This window comes from Heteronotia binoei, chromosome 21, assembly GCF_032191835.1.
Source record: "Heteronotia binoei isolate CCM8104 ecotype False Entrance Well chromosome 21, APGP_CSIRO_Hbin_v1, whole genome shotgun sequence".
Taxonomy (NCBI): domain Eukaryota; kingdom Metazoa; phylum Chordata; class Lepidosauria; order Squamata; family Gekkonidae; genus Heteronotia; species Heteronotia binoei.
In genome coordinates this window covers 41,576,668-41,598,664 of record NC_083243.1, presented here as the reverse complement: position 1 = coordinate 41,598,664, position 21,997 = coordinate 41,576,668, and the positions used below count along the sequence as shown (strand labels likewise).

The following is a 21,997-nucleotide window of genomic DNA, read 5'->3' as shown; positions in this document are numbered from 1 at the left end:
TTTACTACACAACCTCACCAAATGTGTTGCAAAGACCACTAGTTAAGGTGATGACAGGCCACTAAGTGACCATGGAGTGAGAAAGGTCACATGAGTGTATTTTGGTTGTCTGCATGGGCTCGATGTTGCAGGTGACTCTGTGGAGACATGTGGCTTATTGCTAACTCTATGTTTATAGGGAATATAAAGGTACAGCACCAACCTTAGTTGCTGCCTAGTGGCTTTTAAGAGCAAGAAAAATTCATAGGTCCAGAATCAAAGTGTTAGGCTGGTAAAATGGTCTATAAATTGGTTCCTGCACAGCTGCACTGATGATCATCCTTGTCATAAGCAACCTGTTTCTTTTTTGCATTCTTCCATAGGCATAAAAAAGCAGTTCCCAACATCCTACTGTATTCTAATGGGAACCCAGAGTAATAGTTTCCCTTGGTCTGTATTGTCTATTTTGAGTGGCAGCAGATCTCCATAGTCTCAGTCTTTCACATCACCTACATCATGATCCCTGGAGATGCGTGGGATTGAAACTGGGAACTTCTGCATGCACACCTGCATTGTCCCTCACCAACTCTTCCCAATCATACCTTCATAATTTATAGTTGACCAATAGTATAGGAGAAGCTGGGCATACAGTGTGGTAATAGATGTGATGAATTTTGAGCAAATATAAACAAACCTGTAACATTATTCAGTCTCTTAAAGATAAATGAAGGATTCTCAGATGATACAGGTCCAACTAATACTTCACTTTTAAACCATCAGAAATGCATACCTGACTCTCCACCTCTTTCTCACATATATAAACACACACAGAATCCAAGCATAGTTTGTTATTCCTATTAATTAATGTTCTCACTTCCTCATCACTGAACATCCATTCTGAAGTCTGAAGCAATTTGTGCTTTTCATATCCACTCACCCAGGATATGACAGTGTAAATAAAATGTATTTTGCTTCTCATTTGTTGTTTGCTTTGAAAAAAAATTTTTTGCTAAGTTTCTTAGGAAGGAAGGGAGGGAGGGAGGAAAATGGAAGGAGAGAACTGAAGTGGACAGGAAAGAAAAGAAAAATTCAAAGAAACATATTAAGCATAGTGATTAAATAGTTGCACAATATGATGGTATTAATGGCACTTAAAGCTATAAGCACTTAAAATCTTTCCATTAAATTTTATCACCACTTCATGGAATTTTGGAGAGAGTTGTTTGCATCTGTTACCTAAAACCTAACCCACCAAATAGGGACACCGAGCCCTGAGATTTGAAATTTGCCCCGCCCCTCATCTTGACATAGTATATGCACGTTATGTCTATTTTTAAAAATTCAAATTCCGCTACAGAGAATAGCAAACTGTTGACATCATGCAAAGGCTTTGCTTTCTGTCTTCAGAGTATTACAGCATTAAAACTGAAGTTCCTTCAGTGATACAAAGTGTGAATGTGAAATTTCATTTTAAAAAATCCAAGTGGCTCGCTGCTTATCGAACCAAGCACAAGGGTATCAATATATTTCCTATCTCAGTTTTCTTCCAGTGTATTGTCTGTTTATAATGGATTCTTCTTCCAAGTGTAGGGGAGGCATTTTTTGTCATTCCCCCCTCTTTTTATTTTTCATTTGTTATGATAAATATTCACAAATGTGTTGTTTTCATGTATTTCTTTTCTTTTTTTCTGGAAAAAAATAATCTGCTCTGTCTTTGTTGATGCTTTAACTCATGTCCTGGTAGCCTCCTTGTGTATGGACATTCTTTGGGGTGGGGTGGGGTGGAGGTACTGAAAGCTAATTCATCTTTTTAATATTTTTAATACAAAATGGGAAAAAAACTACCAATATTTGGATGCCATGCCAAACCATAAACACTGCCTTATTTTAAAACTGACAGTTCCCCCCATTATTTTGCCTCTTTTAATGAAAAAAAAACCAAAACAATTTCAGCAGTGAAAGAAGCAAGAAACTTGGCCATCCACTGGAAAAGGTACTTTGATGCTTTCTTTCCTTGTTTCCTAAAATGCTCTTCAAAGACTTTGCTGTCACACATTCCTGCCATGGTGATCTCCTTTCCAGCTGCATTACCACAGCGCTGGTATTTCCCCAATGGTAATCATTATGTGGGCTGACATTTTTGTCAATATTCCATCTTTAGATGCCATTCCCCTGTGTTGTCTTTGTGATTTCTTTTGGCAGAGCAAGCTTCGGTCATTATGGCACAGTGAAATATTCTTGGATGCTATGTTAATTCAGATTGAATTAGGAGTTTGTATAAGGCACATGTCTTGATACATATATCTCTATATATCTTATACATGTATAAAAGACTAACATTGGTTCATTAAAGTCAAAGAATGTTTGTTTGTTTTTTACATTTAATTTCTGTCTTCAAGTAAAGATTTGTTTTCATGTTCCCTTTCTTTGGTTTCAGTGGGTATCATTCCATTTTCCAGGTCCATGTGCTGTTCAATGCAGTTGGTGAGAACAGCAGTACTTGAATGCTCTGAGTTGCACACTTTCTCCGAATCTTCCTCCTTCTTCTCTTCATCCAAGGAATAGTTCCGGAACGTCTCGTAAATTTTCCGCACGTCTTCAGGGATGCTCTTTTTCAGGTCTTTGTTTTTCCTTTTGGTCAGCTTGGAAGAAGAGCCAAATTTGTTGACAATGTTGTCCTCTGATGCCCCCTGCCCATGTTTGCTCAGCTGTTCCGTCCCTTTAAGGCGCAAGTTGTTCGGTTTGTTGTTGATGCTTTCCTGAGATGAAGCCTTAAAGCGGCCACTGTCCAAGGCAGCAAAAACACAGCGTTTCTCTGGAGACAACATATCCAAAGAGTGAGCTCTCTGGTCCAGCCCCAGACGCCTGCGCTCCATGCTCCGGATGGTGGCTGCCCGCTGAAGCTTGTCGTGGATCTCCACACTCAGCCGTCTCCGTGTTTCCCTGAACTCTGCAGTCACATTGGCTTTCCATTCAGCTGCATGGGCTTTTATTTCACCAACCTGACAGGGGGGAAAAACACAAACGTCACAAGGGAGGGGCAGGAAGCTGAGGAAAACTGAGAATGTTGTTGTGTGTTTTTAATTGTGTGTGATTTTAATATGCACTTTTAAAAATTGCATTCCATGCTTTTTAAATTCATTTTTTAAAAATCTGCACTTTATTTTTTGCGTAAAAAATCTTGTTAATTGGACTGCTGTTTTTGGTGACCTTCCAACCTGGTGCTGCATCGCTGGCCACCTTTAGGCTGAGGAGATAAAGCAGGACATAAATGTTTTAAGCACTGACTTGAATAGTCCAGACTAGCCCAATCTCTTCAGATCTCAGAAGCTAAACAGGGTTTAGCTGGTCACTATTTGGATGGGAGACCACCAAGGAAGTCCACCGTCACTGTTCAGAGTCAGGAAATGGTAAACTACCTCTGAACATCTCTTGCCTTGAAAACATTACAAGGTTGCCATAAGTCAGCCGCAACTTGATGGCAAAAAATGTTTTAAATAAGTGAACAAACTAATAAAAAGAAACAATGACTGTTTCTGTATAAGAATGTCCCAGCCTGTGATCAGACACACTGAATAATGCACTTTCAGTGCACTTTTCAATTGTATTTGCAAGTTCACACAGTAAAATCCAGTTGGAAAGTGCACTGAAAGTGGATATTCAGTGTGTGTGACTGCAGCCCCAGTTATAAATCAACAACTAAAGCTACATGGTCTCAAATATTTCTTTGAGTTTCAAAATGGCTCTTGCCTGCTTTCCTATACTGCATTAATACCTTCAAAGTGATGCATTTGCAGACACCTGGGAGACACTGCCCGTCAAACAACTCCTCTCACCGCAAGCTATTAAAGACACAGGAGCACCCTTTGAGATCAGGTATTACCATGCAATGACATGCAGTTACAACCCAGTCCTATCACATGCACTGTTTTTCTGTCCTCTGCCAAGTTGTTGGAGATGCTTAATGACTAGTAGTTATTATTTACAGATAACTATACTCCATACTGCAATTTAGAAACTAAGCTCCTTGTAGGGGGTTACTGGATTGAGTTAGATGCAGCAGAATTCCTGGAAACCCTGAGATCAGTGAACCTTTTTCCTCCCCTGATGACAGTTTTTCTTCATCAAAGTGCTCTGTAATTCAATCAATTCCTGATTCTCTTTCTTTCCTATGCTGGGATCAATACAACAGTTCTGCAAAGTGCCTGCTGAAGATGCAGAGAGAATGCAGGAAGGGAAGGGGAGGAGAGGATTAAAGTGGCAGCTAGTCATCAAAGCCAGCACTTACATTCCTTTGCCCACCACCTGCTGATATAAATCAGGATCTTACAATTACCTCTTCTTTAGTCTTCTTTGAAAGAACCCGTAGCCAGTCTCCAATCATACTAAGGACAGCAGCAAAATAGGCAAGGCCAACCAGGATCCAGAACCACACCAGGGGCTTGTACCACTCCCGATACTGGATTTCAGTATTTCCTCCTGAATTGGGGGGAGAACAAAAAGCAGTGTTTGGTTTGTGGTCTGGAATTGTTCATAGCAGTAATATGCCTGCTCTCCTACTTTTTTTTGCTTTATCCCACCCCTGCTACTCCTACCCTGAAGTTACTTTGATAGGAAAACAAAACTGGATACTCTCTGTCCCGTTTATGCTGGCCTTGAGAAGATGTACTAATTATTCGAAATAAATGCACTCACACTCAATTTGAACTGACTTTAAATTACATGCCGAACTTAGCTGAAGTTGTAGATCTGAACAATGGAGAATGCTGAATGTCCTCCAGAACTCCTCAAAGGAAAGCAAGGTTAAAAATGGGAGAAGCAGACAGACAGCAATGCAAGCTAGGCACACAACAGAGGTAAATATTCACTAAAAATTTGGGGATGTTAGGCTTCAAACTGTACATATCTCAAGAAAACACTCTCAGGCAGGTCAGCCCTCTGCTACAACCTAGTTACACACTAGACCCAGCAAACTCCTGCTGCCCTACTGAAACTCCTGAGTTCCCCAGATAGAGAACGTGGTCTAAAGATATGACATCCTTTATTTAATAATTTACATTTCTGTTAGACTAGCCCTTCTTTCTCAGACCTAAAAACCTAAATTCTCATTCTTAACCTTCAAAACCTGACTTCTCCATATCAGATCTTATAATCTCCCATACACAGCTCCCAGGATAGGTTTCTGTGCACTGCCTGTCAACGCACATTGAAATCAGTGGGCTCAGAAGGATGTGGCCCCTTAGGACGGCACTGCAATTCCAGACTGGAAACATTATTTGCTATACCCACAGCTATATTTTAAGCATGGTTAACTTAGAAAGCAACCTTATTTCCTTCCTTTTCTGTACAGGCCAAATTTGATGGTTAATTGAGGAAGGCCCACAAAATGTCATTTATTTAGATCTAGCCATAAAGAGAACTCATGATTCCTCCCCCCCTTTCTATATTCTGGTTCAGTGTTCCCTCCCCTCCCCCTCCTCCCACATCCCCTTGAGTTTTCACACTTTTATAGGCTGTTAGGGATCTCCTGCATTCCAAAGAAGCCTGTTAAGTGCCATTTAGCCAGGAGCTGGCTTACAATGACTTGAAAACTCATATAAAAACCAAAGTATGCAATTGTTTGTCTGGGACTCCAATATTGTTTCTGATGCAAATCTCTCTCCACATACACTAGTTGCTTCGCCTCCAGAGCTTCTCAAAGAGGGCAAGCAGTTCTGGGCACTGGTTGCTATGTTGCAGTGAGGTTATTCTAATTGCACATGTATCAGTGGGAGATATGAAAGCAGCTTAAGGGGATCTATGGCAAAGGGCAAGCAGGCCACACAGAGTAACTTTTGCTAGTCCCCCCCCCCCTCCCCTCAGCCTGTTCTGTTTTCTCCCTCGGGTTTTCTGTGAGTTTGTTTTTGCATTGCATTTTTCACTCATATAAAATCTTTTCCAGAAGAGGGGCTCAATCTACTTACTGATCTATACTTCTTTGGTGAACTCCCACCTAAATGTTACAGTTTTTCCCACTACAGTTCAAAGGGGAAAATTTCCAAGCAATGCTGTCAATACAGACTAAGGGGGGACCACCATTCTCATCGGGTAATTGATATTAGCATATCTCTGAGGAACACATGCTGGATCTCTGAATAATGCTCCTTTAAGGGAAGATAGCTAACAGCAGCAAGGAAGCCTCAATGTGATTTATTTGGTAGGTCCAAGTGGCTAACCATGTTAGTCTGAAGCCCCAGCATAAAGTAAGAGTCCAGTAGCACCTTTAAGACCAACAAAGTTTTATTCAAGGTGTAAGTTTTTGTGTGTTACACACACACACTTCTTCAGAGACAATCAAATGGATGAAAAGCATTCGAATTCATAGACAGATTTGGGAAAAATGTATTATGTTGTTGACCCTGTGTACTTGGCTTGTTGTCCTTGCTTTATCTCAAAATGTTTACATCATATTAAGAACATAAGAGAAGCCATGATGGATCAGGCCAATGGCCCATCCAGTCCAACACTCTGTGTCACACAGTGGCCAAATTTTTTATATATATATATACACACACGCGCACACACACACTGTGGCTAATAGCCACTGATGGACCTCTGCTCCATATTTTTATCCAATCCCCTCTTGAAGCTGGCTATGCTTGTAGCCGCCACCACCTCCTGTGGCAGTGAATTCTACATGTTAATCACCCTTTGGGTGAAGAAGTACTTCCTTTTATCCGTTTTAACCTGACTGCTCAGCAATTTCATCGAATGCCCACGAGTTCTTGTATTGGGAGAAAAGGACTTCTTTCTCTACTTCCTCCATCCCATACATTATCTTGTAAACCTCTATCACGTCGCCCCGCAGGCGACGTTTCTCCAAGCTAAAGAGCCCCAAGCGTTTCAACCTTTCTTCATAGGGAAAGTGTTCCAGCCCTTTAATCATTCTAGTTGCCCTTTTCTGGACTTTCTCCAATGCTATAATATCCTTTTTGAGGTGCGGCAACCAGAACTGCACACAGTACTCCAAATGAGACCGCACATTATGATACTGGCTGATTTATCAATTCCCTTCCTAATAATTCCCAGCATGGCATTGGCCTTTTTGATTGCAATTATATGTTATATATAATTGCAATTATATATTATATGCTAATTCATTTTTTTTCAACTCTGTCTATAAATTTGAACACTTTTCTCCCATTTCATTATATCTGAGGAAGTGTGTGTGTGTATAACACACAAAAACTTGAATAAAACTTTGTTGGTCTTAAAGGTGCTACTGGACTCTTACTTTATTCTATGGTTTATCTGGTTAGAGTCCAGCAGCACCTTTAAGACCAACAAAATTTCATTCAAGGTGCAAGCACACTTCTTCGGACACTATCTGAAGAAGTGTGCTTGCACATGAAAGCTCATACCTTGAATAAAACTTTGATGATCTTAAAGGTGTCACTGGACTCTAACTTTATTCTGTTGCTACCCACCGTGATTTATTTTTTATTTTATGCTGCTTTAACCAGCAGGATTCACAGCAAGGACTGTGTGATGACCACAGATTGATAGCTGATCTTCCCAGCTTCACAATGGTAAAACTATTCTAAACATTCACAGTAGTAATCTTCAGCGGATTTATATCCTTCTAAGGGTTAAACTGCATGTTACAATTTGTAACATGCAGTATTTGGGCTCCCCCAACCTGACTGACTGAGATAGATCCAGGTGAGACAGGCAGCCATCAGGTGCACTCATTCCCCAAGCACATGAAGCCCCAAGTTGAATTGGGACCCTGGCATCAAGGGAGAAAGAGCTCAGTCTCCCCCGCCCACACACAATGCCATTCTCCTGACCCAAAATGGTCCAGGGAGTGTACTGTTTGCAAACAGAGCCCATACTGTGGTCCCATTCAGAAATGGGGATCTGCATGCTTGGGAAATTAGTTCCCCTGAAACTGATGTCTGACTGTGCCAGTCAAAGTCAGGTTGCGGGAGCCTAAACACTACATGTTACAATATAGTGTAATTTAGTGACCCTAACTCTGCTAAAGTTAATGGTCTAACCCTGTTTGGGACTGCATCATTAATGCTCCCTGACTGTGTCCAAAAGAATTTTAAAGGAATCAGAAGGATAAATTGCTTAAATGTCAGCTTCCTTTAACATTGGGTGCTATCACACTGGGAAATTGATATCTCGGTTTCGAAAAAACCGCTTGAGTTTGGTCCATTTCCAGGCTATCAGACAGCCACCATCGAAGCAGCAGGATCCCGGCAGCAGTCTATGGTTGCCTATTCAGACAGCTAGCATGCCTCATCCACAGACCCGTTGTTGAAAGGGCTGGGGTTTTTTGTTTCTCAAGTCCCCCAGTGTGTGCACTCAAGCAGAGAAGTGCACAAGTGCTCCTTGGAGAGAGGTTGGGGGGAGGAGCTGAATGTGCTGGGAAAGACTTGGCGTGATCACACTGCTCTTCCACTTAATGAGTTGCATCCAGGGGGAAACTACCGGGAAGAACCACGTGGCTTTTTATTCCTGATACGAGGCATCTGGAGATGGGGTGAGAATGGATGTGGCTTGGAGGGCAGATGTTCTTGTGTGATCATACACATTTAATCTGAATGGGAGGTGTAGCTAGGTCAGGCCAAATCTCTTGTGTGAAAGCTTCCATAGAGTTCCATCCTCCACTTATCTTCAGTGGCTGTTAGCAGTAAGGAAGTTCACAATGGCATCCTACATTCATGGCACTCATACTAAACACCATGGGGGAAAAACAGTAGTGACAAAACAAAGATTGGTGGGCTGTACCCAAGGAGCAGAAAGTACTTTGTGTCCAGGAAGTTCTACAGAAAATAATAACAGTAACAAGAAGTATGTAACCTTCTTCTTCATCACAGTCCTGAAAAATGATGTTCACTTCTTCCTTTGCCCTCTAGTCCCCAAGCAGCACATTTGCTGGCAGAATTGGCAGGAACAGATATTTATGGCCGAGGACTGTAGTGTTCTCATCCCAGCAAGTACATAACATCCACACTGCACACACCTCATTAGTCTTTAGCATCCAATGTCAGACTTCTATAATGGGATGGGTCTCCTGCCAAAAGTTCTATTAAGGATGAAGAGTAAAATTCTGCAGGCTGGTTCAATGTGCCATCCACACTGTATTATATATAAGCCTTTAACAAATACTTTTGAAATGGCTTTTGGGACAGATTGTACTTGTGATACCTGTCTTCCACTTTTGCAAAGAGATTTTTCACAAACATTTTTGCCACCCTTTGAAAGGTTATGAGTATTAGAGAATACATAAAATAGGGGGGAGGGGCAGAATCACATTCATTTGTGTGCATCTTTTAGATACCATGGATTCCCAGTAGAGGATACCAAGGAGTTGATTTATTTGGTGAAATGTCATTCTTTTCTTAGGCAAGGTTACTGAGCTTTGGGATTATCTGGCACGCCAAACCAACTGTCACCCTACTATTTACTGCACCTTCCATGCCCAAAATAAAAATAATGACTTGGATCCTATGAATGAATTCTGCACACATCACCGCTAACCCGTCTTTTTGCATAAGATCAGTGGTTTTCTATGAGCCCATGTGCAACTGGAAATGAGAGTGGAAGAGGAAGCACACTCCATTGCAGAAATTATCTAGCATCCTCAGAAGTCATCAATTAGATCTGAACCAATGTTTGCAAGTCTCTTTCCCAATCCAACAGAATAAGTGCAGAGCAGCTGGGCCTGAGCATTGGGAGCCCTTTCAAAACAATTATAATCCACCCCCCTACTGATCTGCTGTGTGGCAGGAAGAGGAGATCAAGAGGTGACTGCACCCAATTCTCCTGTCTCACTCATATGAAGCGGCCCCAGCACCAAGCTAAACATGAGACCCATAACTGTTTTGGCACTTGAGAAGGAGCAGGGTTAAGAGGAAAGAGCTCTGCACTATGGGCCCCATCAAGACTCAGCCCTTGTGGCATTTTAAAATCACTTTAAAATAGGAATGGCGTCCTCCTGGCAGCCATGAGTTTGCCATCATCTTTTGTTTAGCCCTACACTGAGTGAGATCAGTGGTTTCTCAAAGTTCTTCTCAGACAGGCAGTGGCTCCTCAGGGTCTTAAAAAGAAAGGGCCTTTCCCTAATCCTGCTACCCAAGATCCTTTAAGATCTGAACCTGAGACCTTCTGAATGCAAAGCATGTGATCTGGCCCAGAGCCACAGTCCCTCTCTTCCTGGACTGCCGAGGCATTATATCTTTTTTTTTTTCTTTCATAGAGCTCCATGTCAATATGCATCTTCAATGGCAAGACTGGGGAAGAGACACATGCATTTGCAAACATATTCAATTCTCTCCCCAATATACTAGTCAAATGTCTTACCTGCCACAAAATCACCAAAGCCAACGGTGGTCAGGGTGACAACCACAAAATAAATGGAGTCCAGAGCTGACCATTCTTGTTCAATGTATTTGAAAATGACTGCTGGAATGGTGACAAAAACGATACAACCGGCCAGGATGAACAGAATGGTTGAGATCACCCGGATCTTCGTTTGGCTCACTTGTTTCTTCTGCAAAACAAATAATGTGTGGTTGTTGATATATTGCTTCCTGATAAAATGACATGTTTTCATGGAAAATCAAATACACATCAGTCAACCCCCTAAAAGCAGTTATGAAAATGTAGTGCAGGTATAGATTTCTTGGTATGGCTGCAGAGATATTTTAGATGAACTAATAACTACCAGTTAATTACTCTAGCATTCCACAATTAAGGATACATCTGTTCATCAGTCTTCAATTTTGACATATTTATTTCCTTCATTATGTTTCCCCCCCCACAATTAAACCCAAGGAAACGGTAACCTAAGCTTGTTACTCTTCTTCAATATGCTGTATGCCATTTTGCTTCCTACCCTCTATCTATCTTCCTACCTGCCAGTTTGGTGTAGTGGTTAAGTGCGTGGACCAGGTTTGATTCCCCACTCCTCCACTCGCAGCAGCTCGAATGGCCTTGGGTCAGTCATAGCTTTCGTATGAGTTATCCTTGAAAGGGCAGCTGCTGTAAGAGCTCTCTTAGCCCCACCTACCTCACAGGATGTCTGTTGTGGGGGGGGGGAGGTAAAGGAGATTGTCACCGTTCTGAGACTCTAATATAAATCCAATATCTTCTTCTTCTTATCTATATGTATGGACTGGTGACTTCCATTTTACTGTATGTGAAAAAATGTGAATATGAACAAAAACTTATACCTAAATAAAACTTTGTTGGTCTTAAAGGTTCCAATGGACTCAAACTTTGTTCAAACAACTACCATGTATTCCTGTGTATTCCCTCCCCCAGAGCTTCCCATCTGATCTCCATGAAACTACAATAATCAACATCATATTCTGGGATTTTCAAAAGAAAAGTTGTTTCTTTACAAAGGAATGAAATGTTTATGTAGGTTTCCTAAGAGAATGCACATTGGATCAATGAAAAGTCTGCTTTACATGGTGTTTAAGACAACAGGAGATCTGCCAGTATGAAAGATAAAACCTTTAAGATTTGATGGATATGATATTTAAACAAAACTTTCTTGCTACCATATGGGAATTAGATGTGCTCCTATATGAGCTGAGACCCATCTTTAATGATTCAAGGTATCACATAACCATCTCCAACTGAGAAACCTCCTTTAGATCATTTTTGTACTGGCCCTTAAGAGTAATTCATATTATGAGGTATAGTACTGGGCATATCCAAATGCAAAGGCTTCAGACCATCTCCAGAAAATAATTCCAGGCCTTCAGTGATCCATTAAGCTAAAGAAAATATGTTTTAATTTCTAGCTCATAACAGAGACACTTCTAGATAACAGAGATTTCTAGCTCATAACAGAGACACTTCTAGATGGGTAGACAGCAAAGTTAGAAATACTCCTAAAGATTTTTGGGGGAAGGGGCAACTGACTTGATTAAACACATCTGGATAACGAGAATATGGCTATGGATGATGACCAGATCTTTGTGGCATTGCAACCTCAAAAGGCAGAGGAATCAACACCTAGTATTTACTCTGCTCAGACTTAAAACTATGATTTGTTTACTTATTCAGAAGGCTGATATACTACTTTCTCCCAATCACCAGGACTCAAAGATGCTCCCATTAAAGCCAACTAAAATCTCAGTTCACAAAAATACAGGTAAAAATGAGCAGAGTATAACCTCCACTCACAAGCCATCAATATATGTCAGAAAAGCTGCTTTATAGAGCCTCTGAAATCTTTACCAGGTTGAGGCCTTTCTCACTTCCTTATGCCATTCCATTGCATGGAGAACGTCTGAGTGGAAAGAGTTTTTACTGACTTGAATGGAAGAATTAGTTTATTTTTACTATGGTCAGTTTATAAAATTAGAACTCAGCTCACAGACCATTGTTGAAATCCTGGCTTGCCTTGGCGAATGATAGGTTCATTGCCTTCATCTTTGCTTGTTTTCCCCACAAAGAGCCAACAGGTATCCTGGCCTGAAAAACAGCAGGGGTGGCACTGGAGAACAAGCCAGGATATTCATGTTTGTACATTACATGGAACCATGGTTAAGACTAACTGCAGTTAATAGACCAACCTACAGGTTCATATCCTGGTTTGACATACCCTAACAGTAACAAGTGGATGAACAAAGCAGGAGTCACAGTTTTATTACAAACATAAGCTTTCGTGTGCTAAAAGCACACTTCTTCAGATGAAGTGATGAGGTACAGTACCCACTGTACCTGATCCTCTTGTTTGAAGAAGTGCGCTTTTAGCACACGAAAGCTTATGTTCTGAATCAAAACTTTGTTGGTCTTAAAGGTGCACTTGACTCCTGCTTTTTTCAGCTGCTTCAGACCAACACAGCTGCCCACTTGGATCTGTTAACAAGTGGAGTAACCTATGTTTGGGTATTCACACTACCCACAGTCATTAAGCTATGATTTACATGGCATCTGAATTGAGCCTTAGCCTCAAGAGAAAAGACTGGGAGATTAAATTCATACAATGTCTGACTTAACATAGCTTCAGAGATAGAAAGTTAACAATCTATTAACATGTCTCTTAGGCTAATGACTGCTTTGGCCAAAAAAAAAAAAAAAAACCTCTGAAGAATCTGAAAGGAAGAGACTGGCAAAGACCACAGTGGGCTATAATGGAGAAAGTGTAGAATTTGCCAGAGTATCAAATGTTTAACTGAAAGGATAATGTAAGCTTTTAAGAAATGACAGGTTGCCATGAAAAAAAGGGAGATTTTGAGGAGAGTGTAAATGGTTACCTAGCAGCCAGACAGGGTCTCTTTGTGGGAAGGAGTGAGAGGGCTGGGGAAGACAGCTAAGGATGTTCCCTGAAATATCAAAACTGGTATCTGCTGAGGTGCTGTGGACCAACCAGAGTTGAAGTGCTGCTGAAGGAGAAGTTATCTGTGTGAACAAGTGAAACAGCATCTGCAGAGCTGTCAGCATTCAGGATAGAGGAATAGAAGGGAATGCTTATGAAGGAATAGAGGGAATGCTTATTAAATTTGCAGAAGATACTAAATTGGGAGGGGTTGCAAATACGGTAGAAGACAGACAAAGGATACAGGATGATCTTGACAGGCTGGAAAACTAGGCTAAAACCAATAAAATGAATTTTAACAGGGATATATTTAAAGTTCTGCATTTAGGTAAGAAAAATCCAATGCATGGCTATAGGATGGGGGAGACTTGTCTTAGCAGTGGTATGTGCGAAAAGGATCTAGGGGTCTTAGTGGACCATACGCTGAACATGAGTCAACAGTGTGATGTGGTAACTGAAAAGGCAAATACAATTTTGGCCTGTATCAACAGAAGCATAGTGTCCAGATCACGTGATGTGATGGTATTGCTTTACTCTGCTTTTTATCACCCTCCACTGTTGTTTCAGCCCAGTTAAAAACACTAACAAACACAGACCCCAATTTTTGATTCTTTTAATATGCTAAAGACATTTTCATGACTCTACATACCAACTCACTACCCGCTTTCTCTATATTTAGGACTGCTTGCCATTCCATTTTTGTCTGATGAAGTCTGCTTAGAGAATATGAAAGCTTACATTCTGAATAAAACTTAGTTGGTCTTAAAGGTGCACTTGTCTACTGCTTTGTTCTGGAATACTGTGTTGAGTTTTGGGCACCACATTAAGAAGGATATAGACAAGCTGGAATGGGTCTTGAGGAGGGCGACAAAGATGGTGAGGGGTCTGGAGACCAAGTCGTATGAAGAAAGGCTGAAGGAGCTGGGCGTGTTTATCCTGGAGAGGAGGCAGCTGAAAGGTGATATGATATCTTCAAGTACTTGAAGGGCTGTCATATAGAGGATGGTGTGGAATCGTTTTCTGTGGTCCCAGAAGGTAGGACCAGAACCAGTGGGCTGAAATTAAATCAAGAGTTTCTGGCTCAACATTAGGAAGAACTTCCTGACCATTAGAGCAGTTCCTCAGTGGAACAGGCTTCCTCAGTAGGTGGTGGGCTCTCCTTCCTTGGAGGCTTTTAAACAGAGGCTAGTTGGCCATCTGACAGCAAATGAGGAACCTGTGAATTTAGATGGCAGTATTTGTGAATGTCCTACATTGTGCAGAGGGCTGGGTTAGATGACCCTGGAGGTCCCTTCCAACTCTATGATTCTATGATAGGTTCCTTTTCTACAGGAACTTGCATGTGTAACTTGCCTAAAGTTACACATGAACACATGAAGCTGCCTTATGCTGAATTGGATCCTTGATCTACTGAGGTCAGTATTGTCTACTCAGACTAGCAGAACCTCTTCAGAGTCTCAGGCAGGGGTCTATCATTTCACCTATTACCTAGTCCTTTTAACTGGATATTCTAGAAATTGTCCCTGGGAACTCCTGCATACCAAATAATGCCACTGAGCCATGGCCCTTCCAAAGTCAACAGTCCTGAGAGAGCTGACCACTTAAAAACCCACATTAGTGCAACAGTACTTCTAGTGGGGAAACTCATTTTACTTGGCTCAAAACATGTACAGCTGGTGCGCAAACAAGGACCCATAGGTTCTTCTCTGACAAGAGCAAAATAAAATTGAACTGGGAATATACAGTTCAAAACAAACAATTTTTGACATTTGCTTTTATCCTTAATGCTATCTCTATAGCTGATTAAGGGATCCTATTTCTGTTTCACACTTTGACTTTAGGAAAGGTGTGGGCTTTTACATACATAAACTGTCTTGTTCCCTCAATAAAAAAACAATTGTAACTCCCAAGTTATCATCCTATTCCCCAAAATTTAAATTAAAGCTTTGCTAGGAAATTGCCTAGATCCCATGAGTAGTAGAAGAAGACCGCCCTTCTCTCTGAATCAGAGTCTCAGAACAGCTTACAATCTCCTTTATCTCTTCCCTCACAACCGACACCCTGTGAGGTGGGTGGGGCTGAGAGAGCTCTCCCAGAAGCTGCCCTTTTAAGGACAACTCCTATGAGAGCTATGGATAACACAAGGCCATTCCAGCAGGTGCAAGTGGGGAATCAAACCCAGTTCTCCCAGATAAGAGTCCACACACTTAACTACTACACCAAACTGGAAGGAGAAACAATTGCATTTCCCCACCAGTATGACACAAAGACCCAGACTATTTTGGCACCAGGAATCAGGCAGAAGGGCTACACATCCGTCAGGCTGACACACTGTTAATATTTCCATAATTAATTATTTAATTAAAAGGAGCATGGGGAATTAGGCTGTCCCAGTCATTTAGTGATCACGCATAAATCAACTCTGTGTGAGGCTTGAACAGCACAGAATAGCCTGGGGTCTGCATATTAGAAACAACGCCTATTGTACCTTAGGGGTCCCCAAGGGTGCCATGGTATTCTCTGAAAGATTTCCTGGATGGGACCAGATGAGGCTTTTGTCTAGCAGGGCTTCTGATTGGCCATGAGAGATATCCATTAGGCTATGCAGATCTTTTAAAATGTTGCTTTGGCAGCAACTGCTACTATAGCACAAGAATCTTAACCATGTGATTGCAGTTTAGCTGTGATTGTGTGCAAGAAATGTTTTACAACAATCTGTTCATTTTGAAAAGGCATCCTGTGAAATGAAGCTTCTGTCTGAAATGTTACTGAATTGCTATCAGAGTTCTGCATAACTTAACTCCCTGACATTCTGTGGTTGGCTCAGCCTCCCGCACCAAACATTTTCAAACTGTATCTACAAGAATTCCAAAGACCAGGAACAAAGAGGCTTGGGACCCCTGCTGTACTTCAAGACTTGAGATCTTAGGAAAGACTTATCCTCACTGCTTGAGATGCCTGCCCAAAACGTGGCAGCTCCCTCTCTTACAAGGCAGGGCCATTATGAACATGTTTTGATTATTCTGAAACAATGGCAACTGGTTGCCAATTTGCTTACGGATTCAATGCATGGTGATGGTTCTTATCTCTAAAACCGTTTATGATCTGGGGCCCACATACCTGAAGGACTGCTCCCCATGTATAAATTGACATGCAAGCTGTGCCCCACACAACAATCTGTTCTGCATGTGCTGTATTGTGCGCTAACACAGCACAACCTTGAGATTTTTAATAAGTTGCAGAATGAATTTCCAAAAGGTTTACAGGACTCAGTTTTTACCAGCTTTTCAAAATGCTTGTAAGGCCACCTGTTTTTCAGCAGACTTTCTGTCTGAATTGACCTATACGGCATGATCATTAACATTATTCCCCAGAATAGCCTTGTGTCAGTTTATGCTACTGAAATTTCTTCTAAATATCATTTAAGATATATTGCTAGGTGTGTTTTTGTTTTTTACCATCCTTTTATAATGTTTTCGTTATTTATTTGACAGTAAGCCACCCTGAACTTTTCAGAATGGTGAGATAAAAATATTTCAAATAAATATATAAAAACCATAGCATTAAAAAAGGCAGCAGATTAAAAAAAAAGAGTCAGCATGGGGCAGTGGTTTAAGTGTCAAGCTACAATTTGGGAGTCCCAGGTTCACATTGCCACTCTCCCATGGAAGCTTGCTGGGCAACCATGGGCCGGTCACTGTCTCCCAGCCTAAACTACCTACAGGCTGTTTACAGTTTAAGGCAACCCAGAGATGCCTCAGAAACCAACTTGAAAAACCCTTCCAAATTAGCACATCTGCCACCTGCCTCCATCCCGTCCTCAACCCATCCTCCAGCATCCTCAGAGTGGCTCAAAGGCTGCCACTTTTGAAGCGGTAGCAAATTTCTGAACCACACATGAGTCACCTCACTACAGGGATGGTGCACAACAGCCATCTGCTCACGCCAAGTTGCCCCACGGATGGGATGGTTTAGGATGCTTCTTTCTGAGCTGGCCCGGTTTGGGATGCCTCCCATGCACCCCAAACTACCTGTCTGTAAGCAGCCACAATGTTGTTGTAAGGATAAAATGAAGGAAGGGAGAACAATGTTGTGAAGACAGGAACAGCAATGCTGTTTTGGGTCTCCATTGGGAGAAATATGGAGAATAAAAGACACACCGAGAGACAGGCAACTCACAAATGTGAAAGATTAAGGTCATCATAAACCAAAATCAACACCAAAGGCATCTGTGAATAAAAAGGCCTTGATCTGGTCCCTTAAAACTGAAAGAGATCAGGTCCCCTACTAAGAACTGTGGGGACTGAATTCCACACTGAAGTTTCCACTGTAGAAAAGGTCTTCTTGGTAATCACCCACCTTGGCACACCGAAGAGCCCCTGTGGAAGATCTTAGTTTTAGAAAAATTCATCGAATTTACTAGTTGGATGGCCAGAAGAAGGGAAAGATTTCTCTATGTATTCTCCTCAACATACTACTTGCATAAAAGGTGACGAGAACAATCTCATTTTGGGTGAATAGAAGCTGTTAAGTGTACTATTGGCAAACTGCCTGCTGTTGTGTTCAAGGTTCTGTTAATCAGGGTCACAACCTCAAGTCGTTCTCTACCCTTTACCATGGTTTCTGTGCTCAAAATTTCATTTAAGTTAGAGGCTGGGCAGACCAGAGTACTAATGGTATTTATTTTTTAAAATATATATCTTACATGAAAATACTAAAGATGAAACTAGATGTGATTGCATACTTGTGCGTATCGTGGGGACACTGCTGCCATTTTAAAGCTTAAAATGGGTGATTTAAAAATGCCATGAAGATCCAATCCTCATTGGGCCCACAGGCTCTACTCCCCCCCCCCCCCCGCCCAATCCAAGTACCAAAATGGCCGTGCCTTCTCCATGGCTGCTTTTGGCATTTTAAAAGGCAGGAAGAGGACAAAGTGCTGACGGTCTGGTCCTCACAGCATTTTAAAATCACCCATTTTAGGCTTTAAAATAACAGCAGCTTCCCTGCGGCTGACATGACAATGCTGTCGCACCTAGTTTGACCCTAAGCAACTTATTATTAATTTGGGAATATCATTACAATCATGATCTAGCCAAAATCAAATACAGATTTGGATTCTGATTAATGTGAACTGGCTTGGCCTAAAATTGCATACCTATAGAGAACCAGAGCACACAACATGCTTCTCTGCTGAAAGGAAGGGGAAGGTGTATGTCTGTGTGTAAAAAGGGGACAGGAGACAGCAAGGAGCAAAACAGGCAATGCAGTGAGTTGGTTTAATTACTTGCAGGGTCCAGGATCTCTCTCCCTCTCTGGATAATAGATAAGGTAGTACAGTGGATCTGTTGCCCTAGAGGAGCATGTCTTTGTCTCCATGTGTGTTCTATCTGTGTATTTGTAAAGAAACAAATGCTACAATAATCCCATAGGACTCTAGTGTTCTCTTGTTCAAAGGAAATGCTCAGATAATTATTACCCATGGAGCTCCTCTCTGGAACATGAGGAAGCACCTAATGGTACTTTTATGCTGCGCTTTTTAGTGAGACGTACTGAATTCTTCCAGTGGGATCCATGGAATTGAAAAATATATAACATTAGCTGGATTGTGGTTAGCTTTTGCTGAGATGGTAAATCTGTGTTTGGGCTGAACTAATTCAGATTTGCAAGAGGGGGCTCCCATGATGGACTATTCCTCTAGAAATCAAACACATTAAAGAGATCACTAATATTTTGTTTCTATGTGGAAATATTGCAGATGGGAAGACATCGAGGGGCATTCAGTCACATGTACCCCTAGACACAGGTTTGACACCTCAGTGACAGCTACATCTATGTTCTCATGTTTTTAGATTAGTTTTCCAAACAAGGCATGTTCCTTTATGCAGATTTATGATCTCAATTCATATGAGATCACTTAGGAAAGAAATGAGGTTTCCGAAAACTATTATTGCCGCATTCCCTCTGGAAATACCAGCTGTGAACTGGGCAGTAACTGATCCAACCTGCCAATAAACACCTCCACTGCTCTTGAATGCTGAAACTGCATTTCCTCAGTAGCAGAAAAAGCTCAATTCTCAAAAGGTCACTTGAATGTGAAACCATGCCGTCAATAGCCAGGTAACAGCTTGAGAAAAAAATATACAGAATCCCACGAGGTCTCAGCAGCACAATTTTCTTTCAAACACTCCAAGATATTATTCCCTCCTGTAATTTTCCTTGATATTTGTCTGCTCTGTGTGCGTGTGTGTGTGCATGCGTCCGTGCCCATGAGAGCACAGAAGTAACACAGAAAAAAACCTAAAGAAATGTAACACAGCAAACAAGACCTTTCAGAGCTAAGGCATAAAAAGAAACGTGTTGAAATACAGAGTTAATAAACAAGATTAGAGTTCCAGTAGCACCAATAAGATTTCCAGGATAAAAGCTTTGGAGAGCCAAAGCAAGACAGTTTTCCCCTCCCCACCCTAAAGCTCATGTCCTAGAAATCTTCTTGGTCTGAGGTGTTTTGTTGTTGTTGTTCAGTCGCACAGTTGAGTCTGACTCTTTGCGACCCCATGAACAAAGTCACACCAGACCCTCCTGTCTTCCACCATCCTCCAAAGTCTGCTCAAATTCATGTTGGTTACATCAATAATGCTATCGAGCCATCTCCTCTTTTGCCATCCCCTTCTTCTTTTGCCTTCTGTCTTTCCCAGCATCAGGATCTTCTCCAGTGAGTGCTCCCTTCTCATTTGGTAGCCAAAGTATTTGAGCTTCAGCTTCAGCATTTGACCTTCCAGGGAACAGTTATAGTTAATTTCCCTTAGGACCAGGGCTAGCGCGTGGGAGTAGGCCAAGTAGGCAGCCGCCTTGGGCGCCACTTGGCCTAGGGGTGCCATGAGGCGTCCCCTCTCCATGGCCACCCACTCACCTCCTCACAGCCGCCCGCTGTCCCTTCCCTGCGGCCGCCTGCCATCCAACGTTTGCTTCTCCATGGCCACCCGCTGCTGTTTGCCTCCCCGCCCACAGCTGTTCGTCTCACCATGGCTGCCAGCCCACTCAGTGCTGTTCACCTCCTTGTGGCCGCCTGCCACCATTTGCATCCCCGCCCACCGCCCTCCTCTCCCTGTGGCCATCCGCTCACCCACTGGCTGGCCACTGCCGTTTGCTTCCCCTTGCCCGCTGCCGTCCCCGCCCCCCCCCCATGCCGGCTGCCAGCTTCCACCTCCCAGCTCAGCAAAGTCCGGGGGGCGCATGGCAGTGACGTCATGTCATTGGGGCATGCTCATGTGAAAAAAACCCTAAGGGGGCAGAGGACGAGGGTTCGGCCAAGGGGCGTAGGCACCCCGAGCCTGCTTAGGACTGACTGATTTGATCTTCTTGCAGTCCAAGGGACTCTCAAGAGTCTTCTCCAACACCACAGCTCAAAAGCATCTATTCTTCTGCGCTCGGCCTTTCTTATGGTCCAGCTCTCACAGCCATACATAACTACTGGGAATACCATCACTTTGACTATACGGACTTTTGTTGGCTGGACTCAAATCTTGTTCTCCTACTGCTGACCAACACAGATACTCACCAGAAATAATCTTCAGGATTGATAAAGAACACCAAAATCTAGCAAGAATTTCTGCTTCACAAGGTGCTTGAATATTTTGTTCCCATATAACAAAGGGGAGAGTTCTCATATAAGCAAGGGCTTTTGACATGTTTGTGAGAAAGCTGCAGTCGAATTATAGATATCAGTTTTTTCTCAGATCACCAGAAAGTGTTATGTAGGTCTCAGACGAAGGGCTTTTCCTCCATCTCGGCTTCTTCGCTGCATTGTTTCCCCCCCTCCCCTTTACATACTATATTCTTTGCAAGTTATTACTTACCTTTTTTCCCTTTGACTTTTTTTAAAGTATTTTTTTAGAACAGCTCAAAAGTGCTCTGAAAAAAACCATGGGAAGAAATAGGAGAAGCAATAACCGGCAAATGATACTGTGTCTAAGAAAGGGGAACCCAATGCAGTTAAGAATCATATTGACTGAGGTGATTTCAGCACCCTTGAATAGCCCAATCTCGTCAGAAGCTAAGCAGGGTCGGCCATGGATAGAAGACCTCCAAGGAAGACAAGGGTTGTTATGCAAAGGAAGCAAACCATCTCTGCTCATCTCTTGCCTTGGAAAAACCCACGGGCCTGGGATCGCCATGAGTCGGTTGTAACTTGATGGCACATAATTATTATTATCCTTTCTGTGACTTAAGCTGGAGCAAAAACTCAGTGCAAGAAAAAACGTAAGGTTGAAATATTAAAAAGAAACACCAGCATAAGACTTAATGTACAGGCATCACATGAAACCGTGGTTTATTTTTACAGTTTGTGGAATAGGGATTCACTCACAGACCCACAGTTCACAGATCCTGGTTTCATTTGCCATGGCTAATGCTGTTTTGTTGCCTTCTCTCTCTAGCCTGGAAGGGCACGATAAGGAATAAGCCAGGACTGAGCCAGGATATCTGCATTCAGGCCCCACAAAAAACCATAGATTAACTGAGGTTAATAGATACTGCATGAACCTCAAATAACTGTAGTTGGTGCAGTAGCCTGCAGTCAGACAACCACACCAACCATAATTTGTTTAATAAGACTGATTTCACACTACATATGTTCAGGGATCGACAATTGTGGCCCTTGGTCAGCCTACCCAATTTTAATCAAGGTGT

General features: G+C 42.1%; 1 protein-coding gene across 1 annotated transcript in view; it reads right to left on the bottom strand.

Moving 5' to 3' along the window:
• Positions 1–1,061: 1,061 nt before the first annotated feature.
• The window catches only part of KCNK10 (potassium two pore domain channel subfamily K member 10), a 122,313-nt gene continuing 101,377 nt past the window's right edge, over positions 1,062–21,997 (bottom strand). The window contains exons 6-8 of the mRNA XM_060263053.1: positions 10,333–10,522; positions 4,316–4,458; positions 1,062–2,981 (exon numbers count right to left, since the gene is read on the bottom strand). Coding sequence (XP_060119036.1) covers positions 2,361–2,981; positions 4,316–4,458; positions 10,333–10,522 — 954 coding nt within the window. The 3' untranslated portion in view covers positions 1,062–2,360. The remainder of the gene's footprint in view (positions 2,982–4,315; positions 4,459–10,332; positions 10,523–21,997) is intronic.